The 27,966-nt window shown below is 42.3% G+C and overlaps 1 protein-coding gene across 4 annotated transcripts in view; it reads left to right on the forward strand.

Annotated features, from left to right (window-relative positions):
* Positions 1–2,291: 2,291 nt before the first annotated feature.
* The window catches only part of B3gat2 (beta-1,3-glucuronyltransferase 2), a 91,934-nt gene continuing 66,259 nt past the window's right edge, over positions 2,292–27,966 (forward strand). For 3 of the 4 annotated variants that reach the window (XM_063227016.1, XM_063227017.1, XM_063227018.1), the window contains exon 1: positions 2,292–3,527. In XM_063227016.1, the coding sequence (XP_063083086.1) occupies positions 2,934–3,527 (594 nt within the window). In that variant the 5' untranslated portion in view covers positions 2,292–2,933. The remainder of the gene's footprint in view (positions 3,528–27,966) is intronic. The other variant, XM_063227015.1, reaches the window with a different exon arrangement.

The following is a 27,966-nucleotide window of genomic DNA, read 5'->3' on the forward strand; positions in this document are numbered from 1 at the left end:
ACCACCTGATAAACTCTATATATTTTAAGTGCATGAAAAGCATAAATATTTGCAATTTGGCAGGTTTTACCTTGGTTTTGTGTTTCAAATAGACATCCTTAATAGTTTCTACAACTTTGTATCTTTACTCAGATTTGATCATGAGACTTGGATTCACATTTTTAGGTCACTGAATGTAAAACAATATGGCATAGCCAGCCATTTAAAATAAATGTCATTTGGAATTATATCACCTTGTATTTGGAATAAATCAATTTATTCCATCTCCCTATCCAATAATGTTGAACATTTTAAGAGACTGAGTGCCCAAACTGCAATCCGAAGCCCACTTATTAATCACAAGTGCCAACACTACAATTAAAGCTGAAGTTTTAATTTAGAAAAAACTACTCCTATTCTTGGTTAGTGTGTGGACAGAGAGGGCTCTCAGAGGGCTCATACCAAGCCGGGGAGATACATTAATAGAGCCGACCTTCCCTGCAAGTGGGGACACTGTTTAAAGGCCTTGCTGTCTTGTTTAGATTCCATTTTCTATTCATGTGATAATTATGATGGAGATCTCCTGGGTTAGGATTTTTTTTGAGGCAGTGTTACCTATGTTTACTGACTGCTTCTATGTAATGCCAGCTCTTTTGCAAAATATTTTACCTAACTTATTCCATTTTCTCTCCACAAGATTCCCTCCGTTTTCTAGAAGAAAAAACAGAATTTGAGAGACTTACTGATTTTCTAAAGTTGCGCAAGTACAAGGTTGTCTGGTTACTAATCCTAAGCAGGCCTCAGCCTGACTCCGAGAACTATGATGCCCTCAGTAGATGCCTGGATGAAGTAAATCTGTATATAAATATTGAGTAGGGTGGGGGGTGGTGTGACAGTCCTTGTTGCACTAGCTAAGTGTTCGCTTGACATTGGTAAATTTTATAAACTAGTTAGAATCTCAAATTCCATACCTGATTGTTTTTCAAAGTGTTTTGGCTCTGAATAGCAGTGGCTGCTGGAGAAAACACAGGAAGTAGGCCTCAGTATAGAGTAGGGTTAATCAAGACTTCCCTACTAAGGATTGGTCATGCTTTACAGTAGGACGCAATGCAGCTAACACAGGCATTCCTTATCAGCTATATTTAAAAGCTGAACAAGACAGAGGCCTCAGTAACAGGGTGCGAGGGTGTTTGGGGCATGGCATTTCCTAGAATGTGAGGAAGGCCTCCCCAACTACCTTGCTGCCTGGCATACAGGCCAAGACTAAACCTGGGCAGATTCAATGAGGCTGTTACATTTAGGAGCATGTTAGGTTATTTCGGAATGGGTTGGGCTCCAGAGGAGTCTTTGTGTCTGACCTTTGGGATACACAGATCTGTAGAGCTGGGATAGGGAGACTGGAGGGGCATTGATGCCAGAGCCGTGCTCTATGTGTGCTGGTGGAGAGATATATCTGTGAACAGACTGTCTGAGAAGTCTGAGGTAACCCAGAGAAGATAGGCTCAGAAATTATGAATTTGGGGCGGGGCACTTTGCAAGAACCTCCCTGGACATGCAAAGCACAGGCCTCTCTGCTTCCTACATTACATGCAACCACCAGGGATCTAGCTGGTAGGTGCTGGATAGGAAGGGTCCTAGCTGAGCGCCAACTGTTTCTTTGGTGCCTTCCAGACACCGTTGTGGTTCCACACAATCTCACACTCTGACTGATGTTGATGGTACCCTGTTTATAGCTAACAGGGCCGGCGATGCCCAGCCAGGGTGTGGCGAGAGTGATTTCTTCAGGCCAAGCAGCGAGGAAGCCACGGGTGTACTTCCACTGCGCCACTGTCACTGGCTCCCCAGACATCCCCTTAGAAGACCAAGCCATACTGCTTCCTCATCCAGAACAAGACCCTAGTTCTACCTCCCAGGCTTCCCCAAGATTCAGTGGGGACTGGAATGTCAGACTGAATCATTTTAGTGACGACGAACCGCGAGGGGCTATGGCTAAAAAGCACTGAACGAAATAAGTTAAACACATTCAGCCAGAGTTTTAGGACACCCCCTCCCCCATGAACTGCGGTCGGGCAGCGACCGACCATTGGCACTGATTGATCCTCATCGGCTACCTTGCCTACTGGATCCTGTGTGCTCCGCACCCCTGCCTCTCCCGGGCTCCCGCTGATTTCCGCCTTGCAGTGAAGGCGGTTTTGTTGGCGCATTTTGCACACCAACCCGGAGCGCAACCGGGAGGGGGGCCTCTGTGCTCTCCACCCCACCCCACCGGCTCCCCGAGTTTTCCGCACTTGAGTGGGTTTTCCTGGCTGATAACCGAAGACCTGCTCCGAGGGCACGCGGAGAACGGAGGTCCAGTAACCCCGCGGGGACGCTCCCTCCTCCCCTCCCCACCGGTGGCAGCTGCTGTCTTTCCACGGGAAGACCGGGGAGTGGGGGGAGACGCTGGAGTCTGCGGCGCCCCCGCCCCCTCGCTTTCTCTTTCTTTCTTTCTCTGCTCTGGGATCTTGCTGCGGGAGAGGTTTGGAGCGCAGCGAAAGACAGGAGCGCTGCCTTCCGCAGTGGCGCGAGGACAGGGCTGGGGCGCACCAGCGTGCGGTCTTTCCCGGCCCGAGGAAGGCGCGCCCCCACGCCTGCCACCCCACCTCAAGGGGTCCCCGAGAGCGCACCAGAGGCTGCAGCGCGCGGGACCAGCGGCAAGGCTCCCGCGCTTCGGGGACACCGCCTTCCCCGCGCTCGCACAACTCCGGGCCGGCTGCGCGCCGCTGGACGACTTTCTCGGAGTGAGGGGCGCTCCGCCCTGGGGCGAGCTCCGAGCCGCTTGGTCCCCGCTGCCCTGCGCGATGGGTAGCGCGCTGGTCGCTGCTCCCTGAGCGCGGGCGCCGCCGCCGCCGCCGTCCACTCTGCGCACTCAGAGACTCGTATTCGGGGGCGTCGGAGAGACCCGCGCCCGCACCATGAAGTCCGTGCTGTTCAGCCGCTTCTTCATCCTGCTGCCCTGGATTCTGATCGTCATCATCATGCTGGACGTGGACACGCGCAGGCCGGCGCCCCCGCTCACCCCGCGCCCCTATTCCTCTCCCTATGCCGGGGGACGCGGGGGCGCCCGAACCCCGCTCCGCAGGGGCACCCCGGGGCGCAACACGGAGCCGCGCAACGAGTCTCGACCTCCGCAGCCGCCGCCCGAGCCGCTGCTGCCCACCATCTATGCCATCACGCCCACCTACAGCCGCCCGGTGCAGAAGGCCGAGCTGACCCGCCTGGCCAACACGCTCCGCCAGGTGGCGCAGCTGCACTGGATCCTGGTGGAGGACGCGGCGGCGCGCAGCGAGCTGGTGAGCCGCCTCCTGGCGCGCGCCGGGCTGCCCAGCACGCACCTGCACGTGCCCACGCCGCGGCGCTACAAGCGCCCGGGGCTGCCGCGCGCCACCGAGCAGCGCAACGCGGGCCTCGCCTGGCTGCGCCAGCGGCACCGGCACGGGCGCGCGCAGCCCGGCGTGCTCTTCTTCGCCGACGACGACAACACTTACAGTCTGGAGCTCTTCCAGGAGGTAGCGGCGGGTGCCCGGGGGGCTGGGCAGGAGGGGACTCGGGCCGGTGGCCCGACGCCGCGTCCCCCGCGCTGCTGCCGCGCCCGGAGCTCGCCGTGCCCCCGCGCTGGCCATCGGTGGACAGGAGGCGGGAGCAGCGTTGCTGCCCGGGGAGGCAGCGCCGGCCGTGGGGCTTGGTCGTCCGGAGTGCGGGCGGGGAAGTAGCGCAGGTGATGTGCCGAGTGCCTCATGCTGCCCGCCCGCGCCCCGACGTGTGGCCATACGAGCAGCAAGGGCCAGGGCCGACACGGTGACTGCAGTTCGGCCTGGGGACGGGTTCACACAGTCCTGATAGGAAAGGGTCGTTAGCGAGCCGCAGGCTTCCGCGCAGGTTCTCCCGCGCCTTCCTGGTGCACTCAGCCCCTTTCCGCGCCCCTGAGCGCCCGTCGCTCCCGAGGGAGCCCTCGCCTGCCCACGGCGAGGTTGTCTTTCTGAAGCCCCCGAAGCGTCTGGCAGGACCCCCGCGCAGTACTGTCCTGAGGCCATCAGGGCTTGGCGAGCCGGCCAGGCTACGCTTCCTGAGGCTCTGTGACCTCCAGGAAGGCTGCAAGGCCAGCTGCAAGGCCACTGGCCCCGGTGAGAACAGGTGTGTGTTCTCTTGGCGGTGGGTTTGGGTGGGCGAAAGACACGGGTGTCCGGTCTTGTCAGTTTCAACTGTATCCGTGCTGATGCAGTTTGCGGATTTCTTTGCCACCCTGTGGGACTGTTCCACCACCTGGAATTCCTCAACATCCAGCCTGCTAGGGCATCCGCTGCCGCCTCCTCCCCAAGGAGACTGGACGTTCAGAAAGCACTGTGTGTACCTGCCTTTTTCTTCTCAATCTATTTAGTTTTCTTAACTTAAGGATAGAGTTACTCTGTACATCTGCTTTTTAGTATTTGCGTGGGTTTCAGAATCCATTTTTTAGTCACCCAAGTTACCTGCGGCCTTCATTTGTATTTATCCTCTCCATCAGAAAGAGAGCAGTAATGGTTCTTTATCTTTTCTCGGCCCATTCGCTGCCTGGGCCTTGCTTTCCATTTTTTCCCCCCCAGAAAAATAAGACTTTTAGTCTGTAATGTAGTCTTTACCATAATGCGATTAGAACTACCATCTAATTATTTCAAAGTTAGGCATTGTTTGAAAGACGGTTTCAGTGCTCATTACCCTCAAAGAACTGGCTTGTATTCTGAAACAGAGACACTCACATTTAATGTGCCATAATATTAAAACCAGAGGGTTTTTTTTCCTTGTCTAATATGGAAGTTGCCTTATTTGTAAAAACATGTGCTTGTTTAAATAACATACATTTTCATGAAGTAACGTTTGAGGAGAGTGGGTTATAAAGGAACATAATTGCTGTGATTCCAGCTTTTAGCCTAGTGGCAGGTGTTAGACGAGTGGAAAAGTTGGCACACACGGACAGTGAAACACTAAAACGACGCAACACAGTCCTCCTTTGATGCTTCCCCTGATGAAAAGAAGGCTTGATTATGGGATGTTAGGAAGTAACAGAAAAATACAGGAGGTTGTTTTCATTGGTCTGCGGGCGGAATAGAGGAGGTAAAAGGAAGAGGAGAGGGTAGGAAGAAAAAAATAGTCAAGAGGAAATTACGAAGAAAAAATCATGCAGAACTTTTCTCAGACAAGATTTTGGAACAGTGAAGTAATGATATAATCAAAATAAATTTATCTTAACGTGTGCTACTGTTTTTCTTTCATGGAGAGGTGCCAATACTGCGAAGTACATAGTAGGTTTATTGTTTTTAGGCATAATATGCATGCCACTTAGAATTCAAATTACCTGTCTTCTACACATCGAGACTCCCAGACGGACCACTAGGCAGTACCTTTCTGTATCACAGCTGCTTCCTTCGTTCCCCACCTGGAGTATTTTGAGCAAATGAGGTAGTAAATGTGCTGCTGTCCATTTAGTTTTTCTCTTTACCACTGGATGACAGGTACCACTGAACCTAATTAGTGGAATTTATACATCCCTATCTTGTATATTATTCCAGAATTTTAAGTCTGTTTTCCTTTAAATCTTTATAATGTCTTTAATAGGATGATCTACCATACATCTACTGTGGAGTTAATGGTTCTCTGTGGACAGCAGTCCAGCCGCTCTTGGAGAAAAGAAAGGCCCAGATAATGCATTCACAGACTGCCGCTCCTTGTAGGCAGGGATTGCTGCTATCTGGGGTGCTGTGGGGCTGAGGTATATATCCCAGCACTTTATACTGTGAATACTGATTAGTTTTTAAGTCACAGTACTTGAGGAAAGAATGTCCCAGGTCAGGCTTCATCTTTTATTCATACTGCCTGTAATTTCCATGGTTGATGTTAAAGTAGATAACAGGAAGAAAATGAACCAGGTACAAATTAGCGAAGTATTGGCTGCAGATGAAGGAAAGTAAGGGATAAAAGGTGTCCAAATTAAAGACCCAACAGGCAGTCTGTTCAGTTATTCCTTCCTGGTATCTAGAATAGTGCCGCTTCTCTCCCATACAGCTAGCTAATTGTCAGCTTCTCTCTTCAGCTGGGCTGTACTCCCGAGGAAGGAAATATTTACACTGAATAATCCTGTGTTAATTGCCAAATGCACTTGCAAATGAAGCCAGGTGTGAGCATAAATCATAGACCCCATCTCTGGAGAAGGAGCTGATGAGGATTTTGGGGGGTTTCAAGTACTCTGACAACTACCCTATTCTTCCTGTAGCATTGGTAGAATTTTGCACCGTGATCACTGGTAATCCTTGCCTGTGCAACCTATGGATCCGAATAAAGCTTATTTACAAAGAATTTAAGCTGCTTTAATAAGTCACAACTGCAAATAAATACAGTTGAGTTTAGCTAGTCATATTTTCGATAACACCATTGATCAGATTTCTGTTCTTCACTAGAAAACCTTCGAAGCTTTTCTGACTTTAAAGTGGCTGCTTTTGCAGGTGAAATTGGTTTCACCTTTGGAAATCAATTTAATTGAAAGGTTAAAAAAATACCACTTTTCAAGCAAGAAAAATACTTTGAAAAGTTTAATGAGATAAGACCAGAAGACCAGCCAAGTCAGATATTTAGGTTGCAGGTGGAATCAGTTAATGAGGCTGCATCCTGAAGATCTTTTTGGACAACAGTGCACAACAGAGGCCCCTTGTTTGAATTTTTTGCTGGGTGCCGTTAGGCTAGTTATGTGCTAAGCAGATGAAGGAGTTGAGCTTTAATTCTGTCTTGGTTTTTTGAAGCATTGCTATGCTTCCCCCTTTACATCCTTAATACGAACCAAATTAGAGCTGGCACCCCCACTCCCACCCCTAGTAATTCTATATTCCGAAGCATGAGGTTTACCTTTGTTTATCCTGATGTATAGTTTTTTAGCTTAGGGTAATTATCTTAACATGAAGAAATCTAGATTTTACACAGTGTGGCCCAGAAGTACCATCTGATATTGTCCCTTGTGTTTTAATTCTTCATTTCTGAAAGCTGCTAATAACTCATGCCATAAGTCTGATGAAATATATATGTGGATATAAAATGACAGCCAGTTTTTAAAGCTATAAATGTTAGAGCTATAGATTTTCTTTACTATCTCTGTGTATCACTTGAATCATGCTCATTTTGGTAGTTTTCTATGGAGAACAGCAGTTCTGACTTGGATTTTGATTTTCTGATCGCCCAGAAATAACAATTTGAGTTTAGAACACATTCTGCACGCTCTCTCTTCCCATTGTCTTTTTCCATTATTTTTTTTCCCTCAACCTACTTTTCCTCAAGTATTTCATGAATAGACATGAAGACATGTCCAGGTTATCACTGCATGCGATGGCTGCTGTGTGTTCTACACAGTTAGGCTGATGTTTGCTGCGACTTAGAAATGATAGTGGGTGGCTCCATTTTTTCCTGTCTGCTCCACTTGGCCTCTGAATTACAAGCTTGTAAATTTTGTCTTGTGTGAACAGTGATTGAATAGTAATTGCTTTTATTTTATTTTAGTGATTGCTTTTAAAGCACACTCCAAAAGCAAACAGAAGCAGCAAAGTCAGTGGTCTTATTTGTTAACTATCTCAAGTGATGTTCAGGTAACATGATTTTTTTTTTATTTGCACAGATTCAATAATGTTCAGATATGTCTATCCAGATCTTTGGACTCTGGCAGGTATTTGCTCAGTCTGTGCAGTTAGTATGTTATTGCTGCTGAAACTGGAAAATACAAGTTTTACATGGTTCTCAAATTCTGCCCCCAAAATACAAGTAAAATTATTATATCAGTCTGTAGGTAGATTGGTGGATTTAGAATAGAGTTCCAGTTTGCAGAAACTGGTAATTTTTCATTCATGCCTGTAGGTTTTTTCTTTTAAAGAGAATAAAACAAAACAGAATAAAGCAAATCAGAACAGAACAGTGCAAGCAACACAGGACTTCAAGACAGTAAGAAATCAACAATGACTACTATAATGTCTTTTGTTTTCTTCAAAATAACTGTCCATACCATCACACACAATAAAATAAAAAAAATGAAACAGAGCAAAGCCAATCAAAAGAATAAAAGCATTACAGAACTTCAAAACAAGGCAGTAGGAAATGAATAATGGCTATGTAATGTCTCTTATTTTCTGCAGAATAGCTGTCCATACTATCACACATAATGAAATAAAATAAAACCAATCAAAACAAAAGAATAAAAGCATTGTAGGACTACAGAACAACAGGAAATCAACAATGGTTACCATAGTACATCCCATCATCTTTAAAATAGCTGCACATACCATCAGACACAGTAAAATCTAACAAAACAACCCAGAATAAAACCAAACCTATTATGAAAGCGATACAAGAATTCAAAGCAAGATAATAGGAAATTAACAGTGGTTATCACGTTCCCTTTTTAGGTGTTCCCTCCCCTATCACTGTCATATTTGTGCTTTTTGGGTCCCACTAATTCCTTCAGTTTTTTTTGCTAGGGAGATAATTCAGTGTTGACTCATTTGGGTCCAAACCATTTCACACATAAGCATGATCTCGTTGCATCCATTTACCTACAAGAGTCTCAGGATTATCCTGCTGTATAGCTGGGTAGCTTTCCACTAAATGAAAATGTATCTTTCTTATCCATTCTGTGGTTGATGAGCAAGTTATCTTTGCTTTTTTCTGGTCTCCTGGTGCATGGAACAGTTGTTTTCTCTCTGATTTTCAGTCTGTGAAATTCCTTTTGAGTTAAATGTGTTTTTGTATACAGTATATTATGGATCTTGTTTCTTGATCTACTCTCCCTGTGTTTCTTTTTATCGGTGAACTAAGGCCATCTGCATAATGATTACAACTGGCATGCATTGGTTCAACTCTTACCACACTCTTTTCTGCTGCTATTCCTGGAACCATCGTCATCTTTATCTCTCTCTAGACTATCTTTCAGCACTCTTTGTAGGGTTGGTTTTGTGGTCTTCAATTCCTTCAGTTGTTCTTTGTCATGGAAGTATCTTATTTTTTCCATCAATTTTGAAAGATAGTTTTGCAGAACACATCAATCTAAGTTGGAAATTGTTTTCAGGACTTGAAACACTTCACTCCAAACTCTTGACTTGATGGTTTGTGTTAAGAAGTCTGTCGTGATTCTCAGGGGTTTTCCTTTTTAAGTGGTCTGTTTCTTTTCTCTAACAGCCTTTATAGTAGTCTGTTCTTGTGCTGCATTCCGGAGATCTTGATTATTGTATGTTGGTGTAGATTTACTTTGGTTATGGCTAGTTGGAGTCTGTATGCCTCGTCTATCTGTATGTCAGATCCTTTTCTGTGTTTGGGAAGTTTTCTGCTATTACTTTTTACTTTCTGCTGTTACTTCTTCTTTTTTTTTTTTTTTTTTTTTTTTGGTCTTTTTCGTTTTTATCGGTACCGGGGATCGAACTCAGGACTGCCTGCTTGCAAGGCAGGCGCTTATGCCGCTGAGCTAAATCCCCAGCCCCGCCTGCTGTTACTTCTGTAAATAGTTTTGTGATGTCATCCGTGTTGACCTCTGCCTTTTTGTTGACACCTATCACTCTTAAATTATTTTTCTTTGTGTAATTTGGCAGGCATTCAATTATTATTGCCTGGTTCCTTGTCATTTTTAAGAGATCTTTCCCTTCGTGATCACTTGCTGTGATCCTGTCTTCAAAATCTGAAAGTCTATAATTAGTTTCTTTCAAGCAATTTTGCCAGCTTTCAGTGGAGTTTCTAATTTCCTGGATATCTCTTTGAATCTGTTTTGTACATTGTAATTCCTTCCTATGTTGTTCATTAGAGGTTTCCATCATTTTCCTATGCTTCTCTTTTTTATCTATGTCTTCTTCAGATATACTTAGCAATTGGTTATGTTTGTGATTTCCTCTTTTCCTGAGAGATTATTTCTTATGTGATAACTTTTACAGTTTCATGAAGTTGTTTCTTTACTCAGTTGCTATCCGTTGGAGATTTCAGATGTGTGACTTCCATTTTCTTCCATGGCTCTATCTCCCAGGCCTGTTCTGTGTGGGCTGGAAGTCTGAGATTGCCTTTTGCTCTTTCCTCTTGACATTCTCCTGGCATTCTCTTCTTGACATTCTCCCAGCAATCTGGTTGTGGGGTCCCAGGCACTTCCCACATTGGCTGCCCCTCTACAGTGCAGGGGAGTAGGACAGATACCCGTGTTTCTCTGAACCCAGGTCCGCACCATGGTAGCAAGGTGTGGGGTGGGTTTCTCCAGACCTGTGCAGCTACACTGAGGCTTCCCCAATGCTCAGGGATGTGTGACGGTGGGGCTGCTTCTCTCAGTCTGCACATTTACACTAGGACTTGCCTGATAGTGACAGGCACATGAGTATGTTTGTCTGAGTCTCTCGGTGGGTGCCGGCTGCCCAAGAAAAGCAGGGGTCTCCAATGGCAGTTGTGGGCACAGAGAAGTGGATCTGACTGCATCTCCCTGCCCGCCCTGGCTGCCCCATGCCTGTAAGTTCTATGTACAATTTTAAATGAACATCAAAAATACCCTTTCCTTTATACAAGGAGATCATAGCTATTCTCAGCTGCCCCTCTACAGTGTAGGGGAGTAGGGAGTTGAGCATTTACTGTGGGTGAGGACACACTTTCAGGGCTTCACATGTATTACCCTGGGCTCCCAACACTCACTGAGACAGGCATAGTCCTATCATAGCTTCTCCCTATGCTGACGTGGATATTTAGGTATGATCACCATTGTTTGAGTACAGGGGATTCAAGCAGGTGCAGTTGACAATGGTATGCTGTCACTGACGTGATATTTTTCTTTGTGGTATTGGGAATTGAATCCAGAGCCTTTGCATGGAGCCCCATCTCCAACTCTTTTTAGTTTTTATTTTGCAATAGACTTTCAATACATTGCTAAATTGCCCAGACTGGGTTCAGACTTGAAATTCTCCACTTTCCAGGAGTGCTGGTACTACCATATTACTGTGTGTGTCACCATATCAGGCTCAGGAATGTATTTATTTACTTATTTATTGTTCTTTTTGAGACAGAGTCTCACTATGTAGTTCAGGCTGGCTTTGAGCTTGCTTTGTAGCCCTGGCTGTCCTTGAGCTCATAGCAGTCCTTTTGCTTCAGCCTCTCAAGTGCTGGGATTACAGGCATGCACCATAGTGCCCAGCCTGGATCCCTATTTTTAACCATCAGGAAGTAACTTGTGAAGGTCATGCAGCAGTTATGTGGCAGAGGCAGGAGTTTAATGCCAGTGTTTCCGGAGGTGCTGTGACTATCTCAGAGCTCTCACTGTGAACATGCATAAGCAGAGGGACATGTCGTGGGAGTAAGGAAAGCTTTGGATTGTCAGGAGTCTTCGGCTGCTGTTGCTTCTTCTGCAGGTCTTCTCAGCTATATCATCAACTCCCAGCTTTGTCCTTGACTTTTTTTTTTCTTCTTTTGAATGTAGGGAATTGAACCAGGACCTCACAAATGCTGGGTCTTTACCCAGCCCTTGCTTATTTATTGGTCTGACCCCCAAACCTACTTTTTTATAACTGTTATTTTAAATTGACAAAAGTTGTATGCATTTATGGTATCCAACATGATATTTTGATGCAACCATATATTGTGGAGTTTGATCAAACTCATTAACATCTATTATATCACATGCTTATTTTTGCAGTACAAATATTCAAACATACTCTCAGCACTTTTTAAGTATGTGATACATTCCTAAATATAATCACCATGTTGTGCAGTAGATCATTTAATCACCTTCTCTTCTCCCTTATATCAGTTGATCTTATGAAAATTTTCTCTCCTCCATCACTCTCTCTTGCTTACAAGGCATTTTATTTTTGATTGTTTTTTCAAATCAGATGAAAACTGCTATCTTAGTATGTAACCTGTGATTACAATTTTTTTTTTTTTTTGTCATTTTGAGGCACTGTTTCACTGTGCAGTTCAGGCTGGCCTTGAACTTACTTTGTAGCCCAGGTTGGCCTCTAACTCACAGCAATCCTCCTGTCTCAGCCTTCCTAGTGCTAGGATTATAGGCATGAGCCACCATGCCCAGCTGTGGCTACAGCTTTTCAAACTGTGTTCTTATGAATAAGTCAGAATTGATTTATATGATAAGATAAACATTAAAATTAATTTCCCCTTTGTTGATCAGCAACCATCTACTAGGCATCTGTCTTGTCAGGGCAGATAGTCAAATGAAAGAATACTTTCAGGTAGAGCGGAGGATGGAAAGATAGATGAATTGTTCCAAGTTGGGGTAGTGGTTCTTTCTTAGGACAGAGGACAGGAGTGTAGGGGCTCAGCCATTTCAAGCTCAGACAGGTGACAGACACCTGCTAGAAGCACTTGTACCGTGGTAATCTTCCTTGGTCAGCTGCAGCAGCCTGTGCTTCCAGGCCCACCTGGGATGTGTGGGTAGGAAGTTTGTTTATTTTCTTGTCTGATTTCTCCATGGAATAAAAACAAACCAAATAATTGATCGAGTCTTCTTAAATGCCTAGAAAGCCAAAAATCTTGCAGGTGGTTGTGCTAAGGGGGGCAGTCATACTTTTCTGCCAAAGGACAAATGATTTGGTCTTTTTCCCCAACTGAAACCTCATTTATTAGTTTAATTGACCTCCATCACTGGAGAGATGTTGCTAAAGGTAATGTGTATCCCATGTTCATTGAGGCTGTTGTCTCTCTCCGTCAGAGGCCTTGTGCAGCTCTTACCTGTGGGGACATTCTGGCAATGAGGTGGTTAGGCCGTTGATCCCTGTGAAACCACACAGTGTGCTTACGTGGACCTGGATGGTAGTCAGCTGCCTGTCATTTACTCTTGCTGTAATCAAAAGGCACTGCCAGCCTGACATGTGGGCTGCTGCTGCTGCGTAGCAGGCCGTGCTTTTCAGAACATTTTTTAGTAGCATGTACTTACAGCGTGAAATGCTTTTGCAAGTATGTTTATGTCATAATTCTTTCTGTTGCCCAGGAATGTAGCCCCTGCCTTGACAATTCCTTCCCCCGCTGTTAGAACTGCTCCCAAGATGACTCTTGCATTGTGGGAAGGGTGTGGGGGAGCTGCGGACCAGGGGCCCCACTTCCTTTTTCTACAACCCAGATATTTGCCTTGATCTAGAGGACTCATCTTTTAGATTAATTTGCCATGTCAGGGTGTGATTGCCTTCCCAGTTTCAGCATACCTGTATTATCTGATGTCTCTCCTCCGAGTTTCTCCAACATCCTCCTTCTCTAAGGGGCCATGCGGGGATCCTAGCGCGCTCTCAGGCAGCAGGACCTGGTAAAGCCCACCATCATCTGGCCTGCCCTCCACTCCACCCATGAAACTCCCAGCCAGGGCTTGTGGTGGGCCACGGGAGTCTCTTCCTGCTGCGCTCTGTGGCTACCATGGTGTCCTCAGGGCCACAGTGTCAGCGTGTGTGGTTAACAGTAAACTGCTGCAAGACGAGTTCATTCTACAGCAACAGTTAAAAGTATAAAAGTATAGTGTGCTTGGCTTCTCAGCTTTTGGCTAAGATCAAGCGTGAGAGTATAGTGTGCAGAGGGAACTTGTAAACCTTTGAGTATTAGGTACTGCACGTTATTGTGTGTATTTTGCTTTAATATGTCTGGACATACAGTAGATTTGACACACCAAGCACATGATTAATGCCTTGTGCTGGCCTATTGTGCTGGCTGTCAGTAGGCCATAAGAATTTTTCAGCTCCATTATAATCTTATGAGACCGTCTTCAGACAGTCTGTCATTGATGAAAGCATTATCTTGTGGCACAGCACTGTGCTTATAAATGGTAGCTGTAGTGTTAGCTGAGTGTTCTGTAAGCTGACCATTGTCCATTAACTGAGATTTCAGTTCTCTAAGATAACAATACAGATTCCTTCTTCCTCGCTGAGCTTATACATTACATTCAGCAGGTATCTGAACACAGTGGATCACTTGGGCTTCTCTCCTGCACAACCAGTATGGACTGAGCACCTACTCTACGCCAGGCACTGTGCTTCATTAAGGGCAGCAGTGTGGCTGTGAACAGGGCGCCTGTCGCCCTCCCTCATTCTTGTCCAGGCTGAGCACCCACACTACCATCAGTGCGTGTTGGGGGAAGTGCAGGTGCCCCCAGTGGAGCAGCAGCAGAGGTGTAAGGAATGGATCTGAGTGAGAAGAGAAGGGTGGGGAGACTCAGTAGGTGATGAGGCAGAGAAAAGGGCTCCAGGGAGAGGAAGCTGCATTTGTGAACCTGAAAAAATAGGACAGTGGCGTATCAAGGCACAAGAGAACTGGTCTTTTTAATTAACTCGTTAATTATACAAATTGGTAGGCTTCACTGTGAAGATTTCTGAACGTGCCTTTGTGGTCCCTGAATCACGTGCGCCCGCCCTCCCACCATTTTTCATGCTCGCCTCTCTCTCCTCTTCTGCGAGCCCCTCTTCTCAATTCCAAATAATCCCATAGTCCCTTTGCTACTTTCAGGTCTTTTTAAATTTCCATACAAGGGAAACGTTCCATGATGCTTGTCTTTCTGTGCTTGGCTTATTTTGCTTAAAATGATGTCCTCGTACTCCATCCACTGTGCTGTGGATAACAGGATTTTATTGTTCAAGTCTGATCAATACTCCTTTGTGCATACATATCATATTTTTTGTATTCCTTACTGATGGGCACCAGGCTGATTCTGTATCTTGGCTATTGTGAACAGTGGCCCAATAAACATAGAAAGGCAGATATCTCTAATATGCTGACTTCATTTCTCTAGGGGAGATTTTATATATATATATATATGAGAGAGAGAGAGGAGATGGGATAGCTGGATCATATAGGAGTATTATTTTTTACCTTTTTAACTCATGTTCATAGTGGCTGTACTAATAAACATTTTGACCAATAGTGAATAAGGGTTCTTTTCTTCCCATATCTTTGCCACCATTTGTTTTGGCTTTTTTAGATTTTGTTGTTAAAACAGGGTCTTGTTGAATTGTTGAGGCTGACCTCGAACTTGCAGTCCTCCTACCTCACCCTCTCAGTAGCCGAGATTGCAGATGTGCACTGTCACACCTAGCTATTTTTTTTTATAATAGCTATTCAAGGTGAAATGGACTTTTGGTTTCCATTTCTCTTATAGCTAAAGATATATGTATTTATTGAGCATTTGTACTTCTTTTGAGAAGTGCCTATTCAGGTCATTTGCCCTTTTGTGATTGAATTACTTGTTTCTTTTTCGGGAGAGCGGGGCAGGGATCAAATTCTTGATCTCGCACTTGCCAGGCAGATACTTATGCCACTGAGCTAAATGCCTGGCCCCGAATTACTTGTCTCTTTAAAAACATTTTTGAGCTCCACATATACTTTCTCAGATAAATAGCTGGCAAAAGTTTTCTGTCATTTTGTAGATTATTTTCAGTCTACTTACTGTTTTCTTTGCTGAGCAAAAGCTTTTTAAATTTGATATACTCTCATGTTAATTAGTTGCTTCCTGTAACTATATCTTGAAGTGTTTCTTGATGCTTTCTTTTAGTAGTCGCAAAGTTTCAGGTCTTACCTTATGATCTTAGGTCTATTTTGAATTGAATTTTATATAAGGTTGTAAATAGGTATCAAGCTTCGATCTTTTTGGGGGGAGAGGGGGTTTGGTTTAGGCTTTTGGATACAAGGTCTTGCTGTCTAATTCATATGTTTGCATTTGTTAACACTTTGTGACATAATATATGGTCTGTTTTGGGAAAGGTTTTGTGAGCTGATGAGAGACAATGTATTTCACAGCTGTTGGATGGAATATTGGTGGGGTTTTGTTTTGAGACAGGGTCTCTGTGGTAGTTCAGGCTGGCCCTACAAGGCTGGCCATCTAGATCCCCACAAGTTCAAGGCCCTGGTCCAGGTTGTCTTAAAACATGTGGGGATCCTATTCCTTCAGCCTCTTGATAGCTGGGGTTACAGATGTGTACTACAGCCTTGGGTGGAATATTTTGAAAATGACTGTTAGATATATTTGATCTGTAGTATAATTTATCTCATATTTCCTTGTTAATTTTTCAGTAATTTTTTTTAAGTACTGGGGATCGAATTCATGACCTCGCACTTACCAGGCAAGCCCTTGAGCCACTGAGCTAAATCCCTGGCCCCTCCTTGTTAATTTTTTGTAGGAGCAAGTAGCTGATCTACCTGTTGGTGAGAGTAAGGTTTTGACGTCCAAAAATCAGTGGAACAGATTAGAAGATGCAGAACCAAGTCCAGAAACAGTAAGCCACCTTACCTTTGACAAAGGTGCCAAAAACATTCACTGGAAGAAAGATAGCCTCTTTAATAAATGGTGCCAGAAAAACTGGCTTTACACATGCTTAAGATTAAAATTGGACCCATATCTTTCACCATGCACTAAACTAAAAATCAGAATGGGTCAAAGAATGGGTTAAAACAGAAACATTAAATCTGCTGGAAGACAGAGTAGGTAAAACTCGTGAAGATTTTGGTGTAGGCAAAGACTTCATGAACAAAATCCAAGTTGCACATGAACTATTACAAAGAACCAACAACTGGAATCTCATCCTACTGAAAAGTTTTTGCACAGCAAGAAAAACCAGCCACAGAGTGAAGAGAATGGGAGAAAATGTTTGCCAGTTGTACCTCAGACAAAGGATTACTATAGAGAACACATAAAGAACTCAAAAAAAAAAAAAAATCAGTCCTCCCAGATTTAAAGACCCAATCCAAAAATGGGCATCTGAGATGAATACTTACATGTCAGGTGAAGAAATATAACTAGCAAACAAATATGTGAAAAAATACTCAGCTTCACCGATTATTTAAGAGATGCAAATTAAAATAATACTGAGATTCCATCTCACCCCAGAAAGGATGGCTACCATCGAGAAATTAAGCAAAAACAAATGCTGGAGAGGCTGTGGTGAAAACAGAACATTCCACTGTTCATGGGAATGAAGACTGGTGCCACCACTGTGGAAATCAGTGTAGAGATTCCTCAAAAAACTAGGACTAGAGGTCTCATTCCACTCAGCTATTCCCCTTCTGTGTATCTTCCCAAAAGAATGAAAAACATCGCACCACAGTGATATATGTGCACTTATGTTTAGAGCAGCACAGTTTGTGACAGCCAAATCTTGGAAACCATCTAAATGACCATAAACTGAGGAATGGGTAAAAAAGATGTGGTATTTTCTTTTTTTTTTTAATTTTAAAGAGTGTAAAATTGAATAGGACAGAAGAAAGCAATGTGAGAGACATAAATTTCAAAGCAAGACAATCAGAGATCTTCACTATCATCTTGTCTGTTTTCTTCCAAATATTGTCCATATCTTCACATATAGAGAATTCACACGAAACAACATAGTATAGAACTGATATGAACAAGATGAGGAAGGCGTTTTAGGTCATCAAGATGAGACAACAAGGAAGTCAATAATGGCTGTCATAGTGTCTCTCATTCTCTTCAGAACAGCTGTCCATACCTTCATGTATATTAAGATTAAACAAAACAGCTAAAATCACTCTGAACAAATAATAGTATTTCTAGATTTCACATCATGATGCTATGGGATCAGCACTGGGTACTATAATGTCTCTTTTTCCTCAAAATAGTTGTTCATTTCATCATGCATTATATGATCAATTCTTACAAACTGTTTATAGGTTCTACGTATGCATGAGATGTGGTATTTTCATACAATGGAGTACTTTTCAGCCAAAAAGAAGGATAAACTGGAAACTTCTAGAGGAAAATGAATGCAACTTGAGGACACATTCATTAGTGAAATAAAACACACGTGTAAATTCTGTATTCTTTCATTATAAGAAGCTGACAGAAAAAACATGTATGTATATGTGTGCATATATGTATATAAAAAGTAGTTAAGATAGTTATGCTGTGGATTTTTCTGAGTTTGTTGAAGAGAAAGATTGTGCTGGTATCGTTCAGACACTTGAATGCAGATGTCTTGTGCTCTGGGTGAATGATTTGGGGATGGCAATGCTCAATGCATGTACCATTGCTGCTCCCCGATTGATGTATTTTGAAATTTTGTTGTAGTTTTCTCTTTTTTTCTTTTTACCATTGAAATAAAATGGATTTGAGAAAAAAAAGAAAATGTATTTTTAGAAATAAAGAAATTGGGCAACCCACTAAGGACCCCTTCTGTCTCTCTTTCAGACAGAAACTTTCTTTCTCTCAGTAAATATATTCTGCTCTTAACCTCCGTTGTTCCTAAAATTCATTCTTCGATTTAAGAGGACAGGAACTCATACCAGGTATATAGTAACAAATTTTTATGAAGTTGGAAGTTTCATTCCCCTATATCATTTGGAGGTCTTCCACTGAGCTCACTGGATGGAGGTAAGAGTTTGATTTAGTTCTAATATTTCATTATTGATTTTTTTGTCTAGGTTTTTTTTTTTTTTTTTTGTACTGGGAATTGAGCTCACAGCTACATGCTTGCCGGGCAGGTGCTTATGCTGCTGAGCTAAATCTCCAGTCTTTTTTGTCTAGTTGATCTGTCTTTATGATAGTGGGGTATCAAGGTCTCCCCATAAAATTGTATTAGGGCTTATTTTTTGTTTCATATCTGCTAGTAAATGCTTTATATAGTTGGGTGCACTGGTATTTGTTGCATATACAAATACCAGTGATTATGATTATTATTTCTTCCTCTTGTATTGTTCCCTTTACAAGGATGTAGTGACTTTATCTCTCTTGGCTTGAAATTCACTGTCTGCAAATAAAACAGCTACCCCTGCTTTTTTCTGGGTTCTTGTTGCATGGAGTATTGTTTTCCATCCTTTGACTGTCAGTCTATGAATTTATTTCTGAATTAAATGTTTCTTGTATGCAGTATATATATGGATATTGCTTCTTGATCTCTTCTGCTAGTCTGTGTCTTTTTACTGGTCAAATGAGACCATTAACATTGATGATTATAACTGATATGTATTGAGTTATCCTTGCCATTTTATTTTCCTGTTGTTGGCTCCCTCCTTTTTTCCCCCCTCCAATTGTTTGCCTTCCCTGGTAGATTTCTTGTGTTGGAGTTTATGGAGCTGTAATCTTTATTATCTATTTCTAGAATGTCCTTCAGAACATTTTGGAGTGCTGGTTTGGTGGTCATAAGTTTCCTTAGATGCTCTCTGTCATGGAAGTATCTTATTTCTCCATCAGTTTTGGAAGGATGCAAAAGTTTTGTGGGATGCATCAGTCTTGGTTGAAAGTTGTTTTCCTTTAGAACTTGGAATACTTCACTCCAAGCTCTTCTTGAGAGTTTGTGCTGAGAAATCAGCGGTGATTTTATAAGTGATTTGTTTCTTTTTTCTAACAGCTTTTAGGGTTCTGTTGTTGTGTTGAATTTTTGGGATCCTGACTATTATATGTGTAGCTATAGATTTTTGTGATCATTGTTAATTGGAGTTCTGTGTGCCTTATTTATCTGAAAATCAAATTCTTTTTCTCTACTGAGAAAGCTTTCTGTCATGATGTCTGAACATTTTTAATGTTATTTGTGGTATCTCCTGCTTGTTCATTGACTATAGTTAATCTTAAATTATTACTTGTATCATCTAGCAGCTGCTGGATTGATTTCTCATGGTCACTTGCTGTTTTTGAGAAATTTCTCTTTTCCTGGTCACTAACTGCAAGCCTGTCTTTAATATCTGAGATCCTGTCCTCACAGTGTCCTAATCTGCTTCAAATATTTTCAGTGGAGTTTTATTCTCCTGGATATCTGCTTGAATCTGCTGTGTGGATTCCATGTTTTTTCCTGTGCTATGCTTCCATAATTTGCTTAACCTCATGTCCGGCGCCGCGTCTGTCTCGCAGAATGAAGCACACGAACACTTTGTCTCTGCAGGCTCCTTTATTGACTGGGCTACAACCTCAATACACGTCCGTCCTTGACGGCTTCCTACGTGTTGTGCGTCGGGCACTTCCTACTTGGGCTTATATAGCTAATGTTATCCAATCATGGGATTACATGTGGGGACAGGCGATTGGGCGGCAACAAGGAAGCAATCAATCATTACCATATATGGCGGGGACAGTAAGCCGAGCAAGAACCAGGAAGCAGGATGTGTGCGCCATCTTGGGCGGGGGAGCAGCGAGGTGGTAGGCGGACGCCATCTTGTGGCTATATTCTCATGGGTAATACGGCAGGCTCCCAACAACCTCACCTGTTTTTTGGTCTGTCTACTCTAACATCAGTAAGCATGGTGCGTGTTTTGGTAATCACTGTAATTATGTGAGACATTATTTCTGCTTTCATTTTTTCCAGAGCCTCGTTTAATTTCTTTATTGTTTCTACTTCAGAGAGACCTAGTGGTGTTTTCAGATTGTCCCACATCATTGCCCCCTGGATTGACTGATGGTAAACTGGATGTCTGAGTTGTATTTTGCTTAAGTGTCTTCTCATTTTATTTTTTCTCTCTCTCTCTCTTTAGTTTAATTCCTGGATGATACATGGTAAGTTTCCTATGGTGGGTTGCTTTATTGGTGGTATCTAGGACCCCTGATTAGTTCTCGGAAGTATCTTCCAGGTATAGCTGATTTTTTGGGTTTTGAGCCTGTTGAAAAAGATTTCATCTTCAGTTTGTTGAAGATGAGATGTGTTGCGTGTTTGGCCTAGTCCCTGGTTTTTGGGCACTGTGCCACTATGTTTTCTGTGATCTTTATCTCAGTCATGGATTATTAGGACCAACAGCTGTTTAGAATAATTATGTCGGTTTTGGCTATAGTGGTATCAATAGCATCAAACCCGGTTTAGAAAACAACAAACTGAGCTAACCTTTAATTTGCAGTTTTGACCATATGAACTAGGCTTGTGCTTATATAACAAAATATAAAACAAATCAGATAATTATATGCAATATGTAAGTTCATAATGTGTCAAACGTTAAAATGGATTAAGGAAAAAATAGAGAAGTGGAAGAAGAGCCAGAGATGAAAGGTAAGGTTGAGGACAAAGGGGGTTCATGCCACCTCGGGGAACTGGTGCAGAAGACTGAAGGAAAAGAGAGATGGAAGAGAAAAAAGGAAGACTAGAACAGAGCCACACCCACAAAGAGGCTAGGAACCACTTTCACACTCATATAAAACAGTGAAGGAGACAGAGAAAAAACCATAAAACAAAATAAACAACAACAACAAAAACCCCTAAAAACAAATAATGCATTTCCAGGATTCTCTCTGGTTTTGCTAATCGAAACCTTGTGGAGACAGAGTCCTGATTGTGCCAGTCCATCCCAGCAAGCCTGCAGTTGCTTCACGGCAAAGCAGTGGATAATCTCAACAGGTCTGCCCCGAGACCAGACTCACGGGCTCCCCACAGTCCAAGCGGTTTTCACAGGTCTGTGCCCAGCTAGGAGCTGCTCAAGGAAGCCCGCAGCTGTTCTGGGTTCTGGGCTTATCCAGCCCATCTCCAAAATGGCTCCCTCTCTGAGGGAGGACTAAGTCCTCTGCATTCACAGCCATCCACTGCTCCCCTTCACTGCTGCGTCTCTGCAGGGACCTCCTGTGTCGCCAGCCATCCCCGTGATGGTGACTGTCCATCCCCAGATGTGAACACCTCCTCTCAGGCAGTGAGTCTTGTCTCAGGGCAAAGGTGCTGCAGGCTACTGCTTTCTTCTTCATTTAAGTTTTTCTTTTTACACTCTGTGAGCTTCAACTCACTTCAGATTCTTCCTGGGTCCAGGGAACCCAGTTTCTTCCTTCTTCCTCATGATGCTATATTCCAGCATCTGGACAGTGACTCTCAGAGAGGCTCTTTTCAGCTCTGCTATCTTCCCAGAAGTCCTCTGGCTCTTTTTTCACATTATCTCTCTACTGCATTTCTCTTTCATATCTTAGTGTCTAAATTCATTCATCCATTTATCTCTATGTGAATTTGTTCAGATTTCAAAAAATGATTCAGTTATTTATTTGGCATTTTATCCACTCTGTTGTCTTTTGAATCTGTTACTATAGAATTAAGAACTTTAGGAGGTATTATATTGCCATATTTGTTCATATTTCTTGTGTTTTTATGCACTTTTGTTGTGATGGCTAGCTCTTCTGTTTTTACGTGAGGTCCTTCCTAGTGGCCTTCTCCTGATGATGTGTCTTGGAGTACTGGTGTGTTGTGTAGTGTTGTACTGTAATCAGCTATGGACTCTTCGATAAGTACATTCTGACACAAAATGTGAAATGTCATAACCTGAGGGATCTGCTTTCTCTGTATAAAGAATGTCATTCAAAGAAATTTTGATGTCGTAAAATATTAACATCGAGCCCTTTAAATAGTAACTTCAAGATAAACGTGGTCCCACTGTAAGAGCATTACTGCTAAAAGGAGAGACAGCAAGCCAGAGTGATTAGGAATATATTTATGTATGTAGCAAGCAAGACATCACTTTTAATAGCCACTAGGGGGCAGAGGTGGTTGTGTCAAGGAGCAAGGGAGTGTTAGACCTCCTTACATGCTGGGGCTGATGGGCAGCTTAGACAGGAGCTTCGGAGTAAAGAGCCCACTGGTCAAATTCAGCTGCACCACCCAGTGAATGCATCACATTGGCCTTGAGTGGTTATTGTGGGTAGTGAGCCTCAGGCAGGTGCTCAGGGTTGACCTCTCTCCCCTTGGTCTCCCCAGTGGGTGACTGCCCAGTGGAGGAGTATACCTGATAACTGCACCATCTTGTTGGTGAGATGCTTCTTTACATGCTGCTCTTGCCATATGGACTTTGTTTCCAGAGGCCTGGTGAGAGGAGGTAGAGTCATTTGACTTTTCCAAATTAGTCTGTACCCAAGTGGAACTGCATCAGCTGTGTTCTTAATTATGCCACTGGGGGTGACTAGAGTGGTTAGAAGGATGGAAGTTAAATAGGACTTGCCTACTGGGGACCCTGGGAGAGAGATGTGAGAGGGCAGAAAGGACACGTAGTTGAGAGGAGGTGCACAGTTTCCCTGTGGGCTCTGTGGTCTGAGATGACTAGAACTGTGGAAACCAGAATGCTGGTATGCAGGTGAGATCAGAGCAGAATGCTAAGCTTCTTGCTGAGTCTGGGCAGGATGTTGAATTTCTGTGTAGTCTCAGTGTGTAGCATGAGATATTGAGACTACATGTTAGATTATTTCTAGTACAAATGAGTAAATCAGAAAGATAGTATGTTACAGAGGAAAGGGTAGCTTATTAGGCAGAAGTGAGAGAAAATAGATTTTTTTCAGTACTAGGAATTGAACAGGGGCAGCATACACCTGAGCCACATTGCCAGCCTGATTGGTTGATTGATTGGCAGAGTCTTGCTAAGTAGCCTAGCCTGGCCTTGAATTTGCAATTCTCTTCCCTTGGCCTCTTGAGCTGCTGAAACTTCAAGAAATAGATTTATAAAGCACCTGATTAGCAGCATTTGTTTGATGTTTAAGGTCATCTCCTCCGGGGGAAGGTTAGTACTGTCCCTCTTTCCAGAACTTATTGGAGAAGTGGGAAGCATCCTCTTAGAGCTTAGGCCCCCACCCCGTCTCACTGGGAACATTTAACTCCTAACAGTCTCCAGCTTGGCAACCGGAGCTTAACAGGAAGCTCCAGTAGGCTTCAAACATTAGCTAAAAATTCACGAATAAAACCCTCATCAAGCTCATGTCCTCCCACAGTGAGGAGTGAGTAGCAGGTGAAGCATGCACGTGGACATGCAGCGTTTCCCAGGCTATCATTCCTCATTCTAGAGAGACCGTGAGCTCTCTAGGTTCGTTTCTGGCAAAAACTGGCCATCACCAGGTCTTGCAGTAGTGGTCCTCAACATTCTTGTTCATATAGCTCCTAAGAATATTTCTGTAATTATAGATATTATTGACATTTAAGCTTAAAAATCATTTAAAACAGTTGCAGTGTGCTATGATATTGATATTTATAAAAGAAGCATGTGTCTATAGATTGTATAAATGCTGTAAGAGTGATTGATACCTGTAGTCATCATTCATGTAATAACTTTTCAATAAAAGTTGGACTTCTTTCCTTTTGTGATGCTGGGGATCACATATAAGACAAAATGCTGTACTGATGACCTATGTCTGTAGGCCCAAACTTAGAAATTTTATGTCATTATTTTCTCTGTTTTTCCTCTATTTCATCCTAGCACAGTATTTTGAGGCTTATTTATTGAAACTTCTATCACTCATATCTACAAAGACAATAAAATGAATATAGAATAGAATTTAAAAGTCCAGTGGCTGTGCACTTCTGTCTTAAACTCTTTAGGGTTGATTTAACATTATTATTACTGTGATCAATAGTCCTGTCTTAATTATATTCTTGTTGCTGAGATAAAATACTCAGCACTCAAAGTTAAAGGGAAGGTTTATTTGACTCACTGTTTGTAGAGGTTTCAGTCCATAGTGACTGGCTCCAAGGCAGGGTGGCCTGGCAGAGGAGAAGCTTTCTTCCGTCCCTTGTATCTAGGCTGCTGGGGATTCAAGCAGTGCTGGCCTCTCAGCGGACCGATTTAGTAATTACCCTTTTTGCTAGCACCCTTCATCTTAGCATTGCACCATGACTCAGTCACACATTCTAGATTCAGCCCCCTCTGAAAAAGTCCCACCTATGACTACATGAGACTTTAGAGGGACATTTAGACACAAGCCATAATAAGTTTAAACAACAGAAATATCACAGAATCAAGTATTAACTCTTAATCATAAAGCTGCATTTGTTTCTCGGTGACCTGGTTGGAACATGTTTTGTTAATAGGTTTCATTAACATTATTGATTGCTGAAAAGAAATAAGGTTTAGTATAAATTATGTTTCTATTAGGTTATTTATCTGGGTGTTTATGAGACAAAGTTTCACCATGCTGTTCAGGCTGAACTTGAACTCACTTTGTCAAAGTGAGTTCACAAAATCAAATCAGTCTTCCTGTCTCAGCCTCCTGAATGCTGGAATTACTGGCATGTGCCCCTATGCTTGGATAGGTCAACATTTTTTACATAAAAAATAGAAAAGATGAAAGTATTGTTTCAGCAGTGTTCCTTAAGCTTTTGAACTCTCAAGTGTTAGGCCAAAAATTACATGATGATTCTTCAGTCGTGGTCTCTTGATGATATTAGGGCCACTTCCATTATTTTGAATTTAAATAACTAAAAATATCTTGTCCCCCTGAGGATTTAATATTCATGCATTAGCGACTTTTGACTTTCTTAATAAAGATGAGTATTTCTGATTACCTCTGTTTGGATCCCTGGAGGTTTTATCAGAGTGTGACAGTGCATTACAATTCAGGAATGAATAGCAGTAGGCCCTTGGGTGGAGCGGTGGAGGGGCTCAGGAGGGCAGAGCCTGCTCGACCCAAACAGATCGTTTTAGGGAGCAAATGAAGGAACACTGAGGGTCTCCAAGTGTGTTCCCTTTCCACTGTCTGTGTCCAGGTAGTCCACAGAGAGTCTGTGTACTTCCAGGGGCTGAACCCACAGTCTGAAAACCAGTGTTTGGCAGAAAGACTGCAAAACATAACACATTTTTGTCACAAAGGCCCATAACCTTGGTTGTGTCAAACTCTTGTTTATAATATTTCTATTGATGAGTTATTAATTTTAACTTTACCAGTTTTATTATATTAAATGAGTGCTTAACAGAAAAAAATCACAAAAATAAAGCATTGCATTTTTTATTTATTCAGTGTTTATAAAAAGACGTCAGTTTTCCATGTTGACTGATTTTTAGTGTATGAAGTCTGAACAAGACCAACAGAAATAATCCTTATATAAGCTACAATGAAAATACAATAACACTTTACAAAAACAAAAATCGTTACTTTAGTTATCACACCTAAGTCTTCACGCAAGAGAACAACATGTTCCATACACATGTATCACTTACACAGAGTGTGTGTGTTTTGCTTCCTGGCCTTTTTGTAGGATATAGTTGATATCTCGCTGCTCTTGCGTTTTTTTTCAGGAGATTCTTACTGTGTTATACAGTGTGTAATTAACAGGAACATAAAATATAAACAAAATAAAGTATTCTCAATATGTATTGCACATTTAAAGTATCAACATTTTCACCCCAGCAGTGTACTTGCATGTAAACGGTATCATCAGAAATTCTTATAAGAACTACAGTGAAAATATCAATAACATTGTACAAAAAAATCTACTTCAGTTATCACACCTAAATAATAATAAAATGTCAATAAAAATAACAAATATGTAATGAGTGCTTAAAATATAAACATTTTCATATCAGCTCTGTACTTGCTAACAAAACCAAGGTTAACATCAGAAATAAATTCGTATATGAACTACAAAGAAAATGCCAATAGCACTCTACAAAGATACTCTTTACTTCAGTTATCACACCTGAATATTAAGAAAATTAAGATGTCAGTAAAATAGGATACCAAATGTGTAATGAGTACTTAAAATAGACATCAGCATTTTCACATCAGCTGTGAACTTCCTTACAAAACCTAAGAGATGACATGAGAACTGAAAATCTCTGTGAGCTACAATGTAAATACAAATGTCTACAGCGGAAATAATCTTTGCTTCAACTGTCACACCAAAGACAGTCTTCATATATGACAACTGTATGTCCTTTGCACACATCTCACTTAACTAATAGCACAGGTTTGCTTTCCTGTGTGGCGGTCTGCTCTTGCTTGTCACCTCTTTTGTGAGGAGCTTTCTACTGTCTTATACAAGGTGCACTTGTCAGAGAAATAAGATATCAAAATAAAATATGAGATGTGTGATGAGTGCTTAGAGTAGACATCAGCATTTTCACATCAGCTGTTTACTTGCTTACAAGACGTGAAAACATCAGAAATTAAAACCTGCGTGAGCTACAATGACAATACTAATAGAACTCCAGAACAAAAATAATCTTTACTTCAGTTGTCTCACCCAAGGCAGTCTTCACACATGAAAATTGTGTGTTTCATACACAGTATTGCTTACACTGATAGTGCGTGTGTTTTGTTTTCCTGTCCTTTTTTCCCATGGTAGTAGGTCTTTGGGATCCTGCTGCCTGTTTACCTGTCAGCTTGTCACTGTAGTCCATGATACTTTTTTTTTTTTTTTTGCATAGTTACCTGGGTAGAAGCATTTTGTTTTGCCTCTGCTATAAATGATCTCATATAAATTCCAGTCCTAGTCCTCTAAGAAAATTTCTCTGTGGTATTTTGCACTTATTTTCTTTGTAAACTCTTGAACTGTACCACACATGTTTAGGATCAACTAAAACACAAACATTGGCTATCACTTTGGGTTTTGAGTGACATCATAGTTTCTGCATAACTCACCAACAGCATCTACTCCACTTTGGGTTTTCTTGCAGAAAGTTTCCATCTCAGGCTCTCATTTTTTCAAGGTTTCCCTATCAGTGTTTTCATCACGTGCAGTGTTGACATCAGCAATATCACTTTGTTTTGCTTTGCCTTGTATGAGGCCAGTGTAAATCTTTCCCACATCTAAAGACTGTACTGTACAATTCTGTTTTGAAATAGCAACATTTAACTTGGAATTTCTGCTTGGTTCTTGCATACAACTCTGCACTAATAAACTTGTGTTCTGATAGCAAATATAACATCAGTTGAAAACTGGTAAACCAATTGTCAAATGTCACATTCCTACTAGTTTGGGATATAGGAGGAACAAATCTATTCACATCATTTAGTTTGTTACTATACAAATAATCTGATGGCTGAGTTTCAGGATAAATGTCTAAATTGAAAGCATAATAAGTCTTTGTATCTATAAGGGCATAAATTTTTATGCCGTGTTTTGACCCATTGCTCCTCCATAAGTCTTTTATGTTCTTGTGATCACCATGAGAGATCCCTGCTAAAAATAGTAAACCTTTTTTGCTTTCAGTTCAGCTAGTAAGTGTAATAATAAATACATTTCTAATATGGCTATTGGTTCATACAGAACATTTTACTGGCATTTCAGCCTTTGTTTTTATTTATTTCACAGCGTCATGTAGCATTTCATCTATTAC

The sequence above is a fragment of the Cavia porcellus genome, unplaced genomic scaffold (genome assembly GCF_034190915.1).
Source record: "Cavia porcellus strain 051 isolate PalLab524CR breed Dunkin Hartley unplaced genomic scaffold, mCavPor4.1 scaffold_16, whole genome shotgun sequence".
Lineage (NCBI taxonomy): Eukaryota > Metazoa > Chordata > Mammalia > Rodentia > Caviidae > Cavia > Cavia porcellus.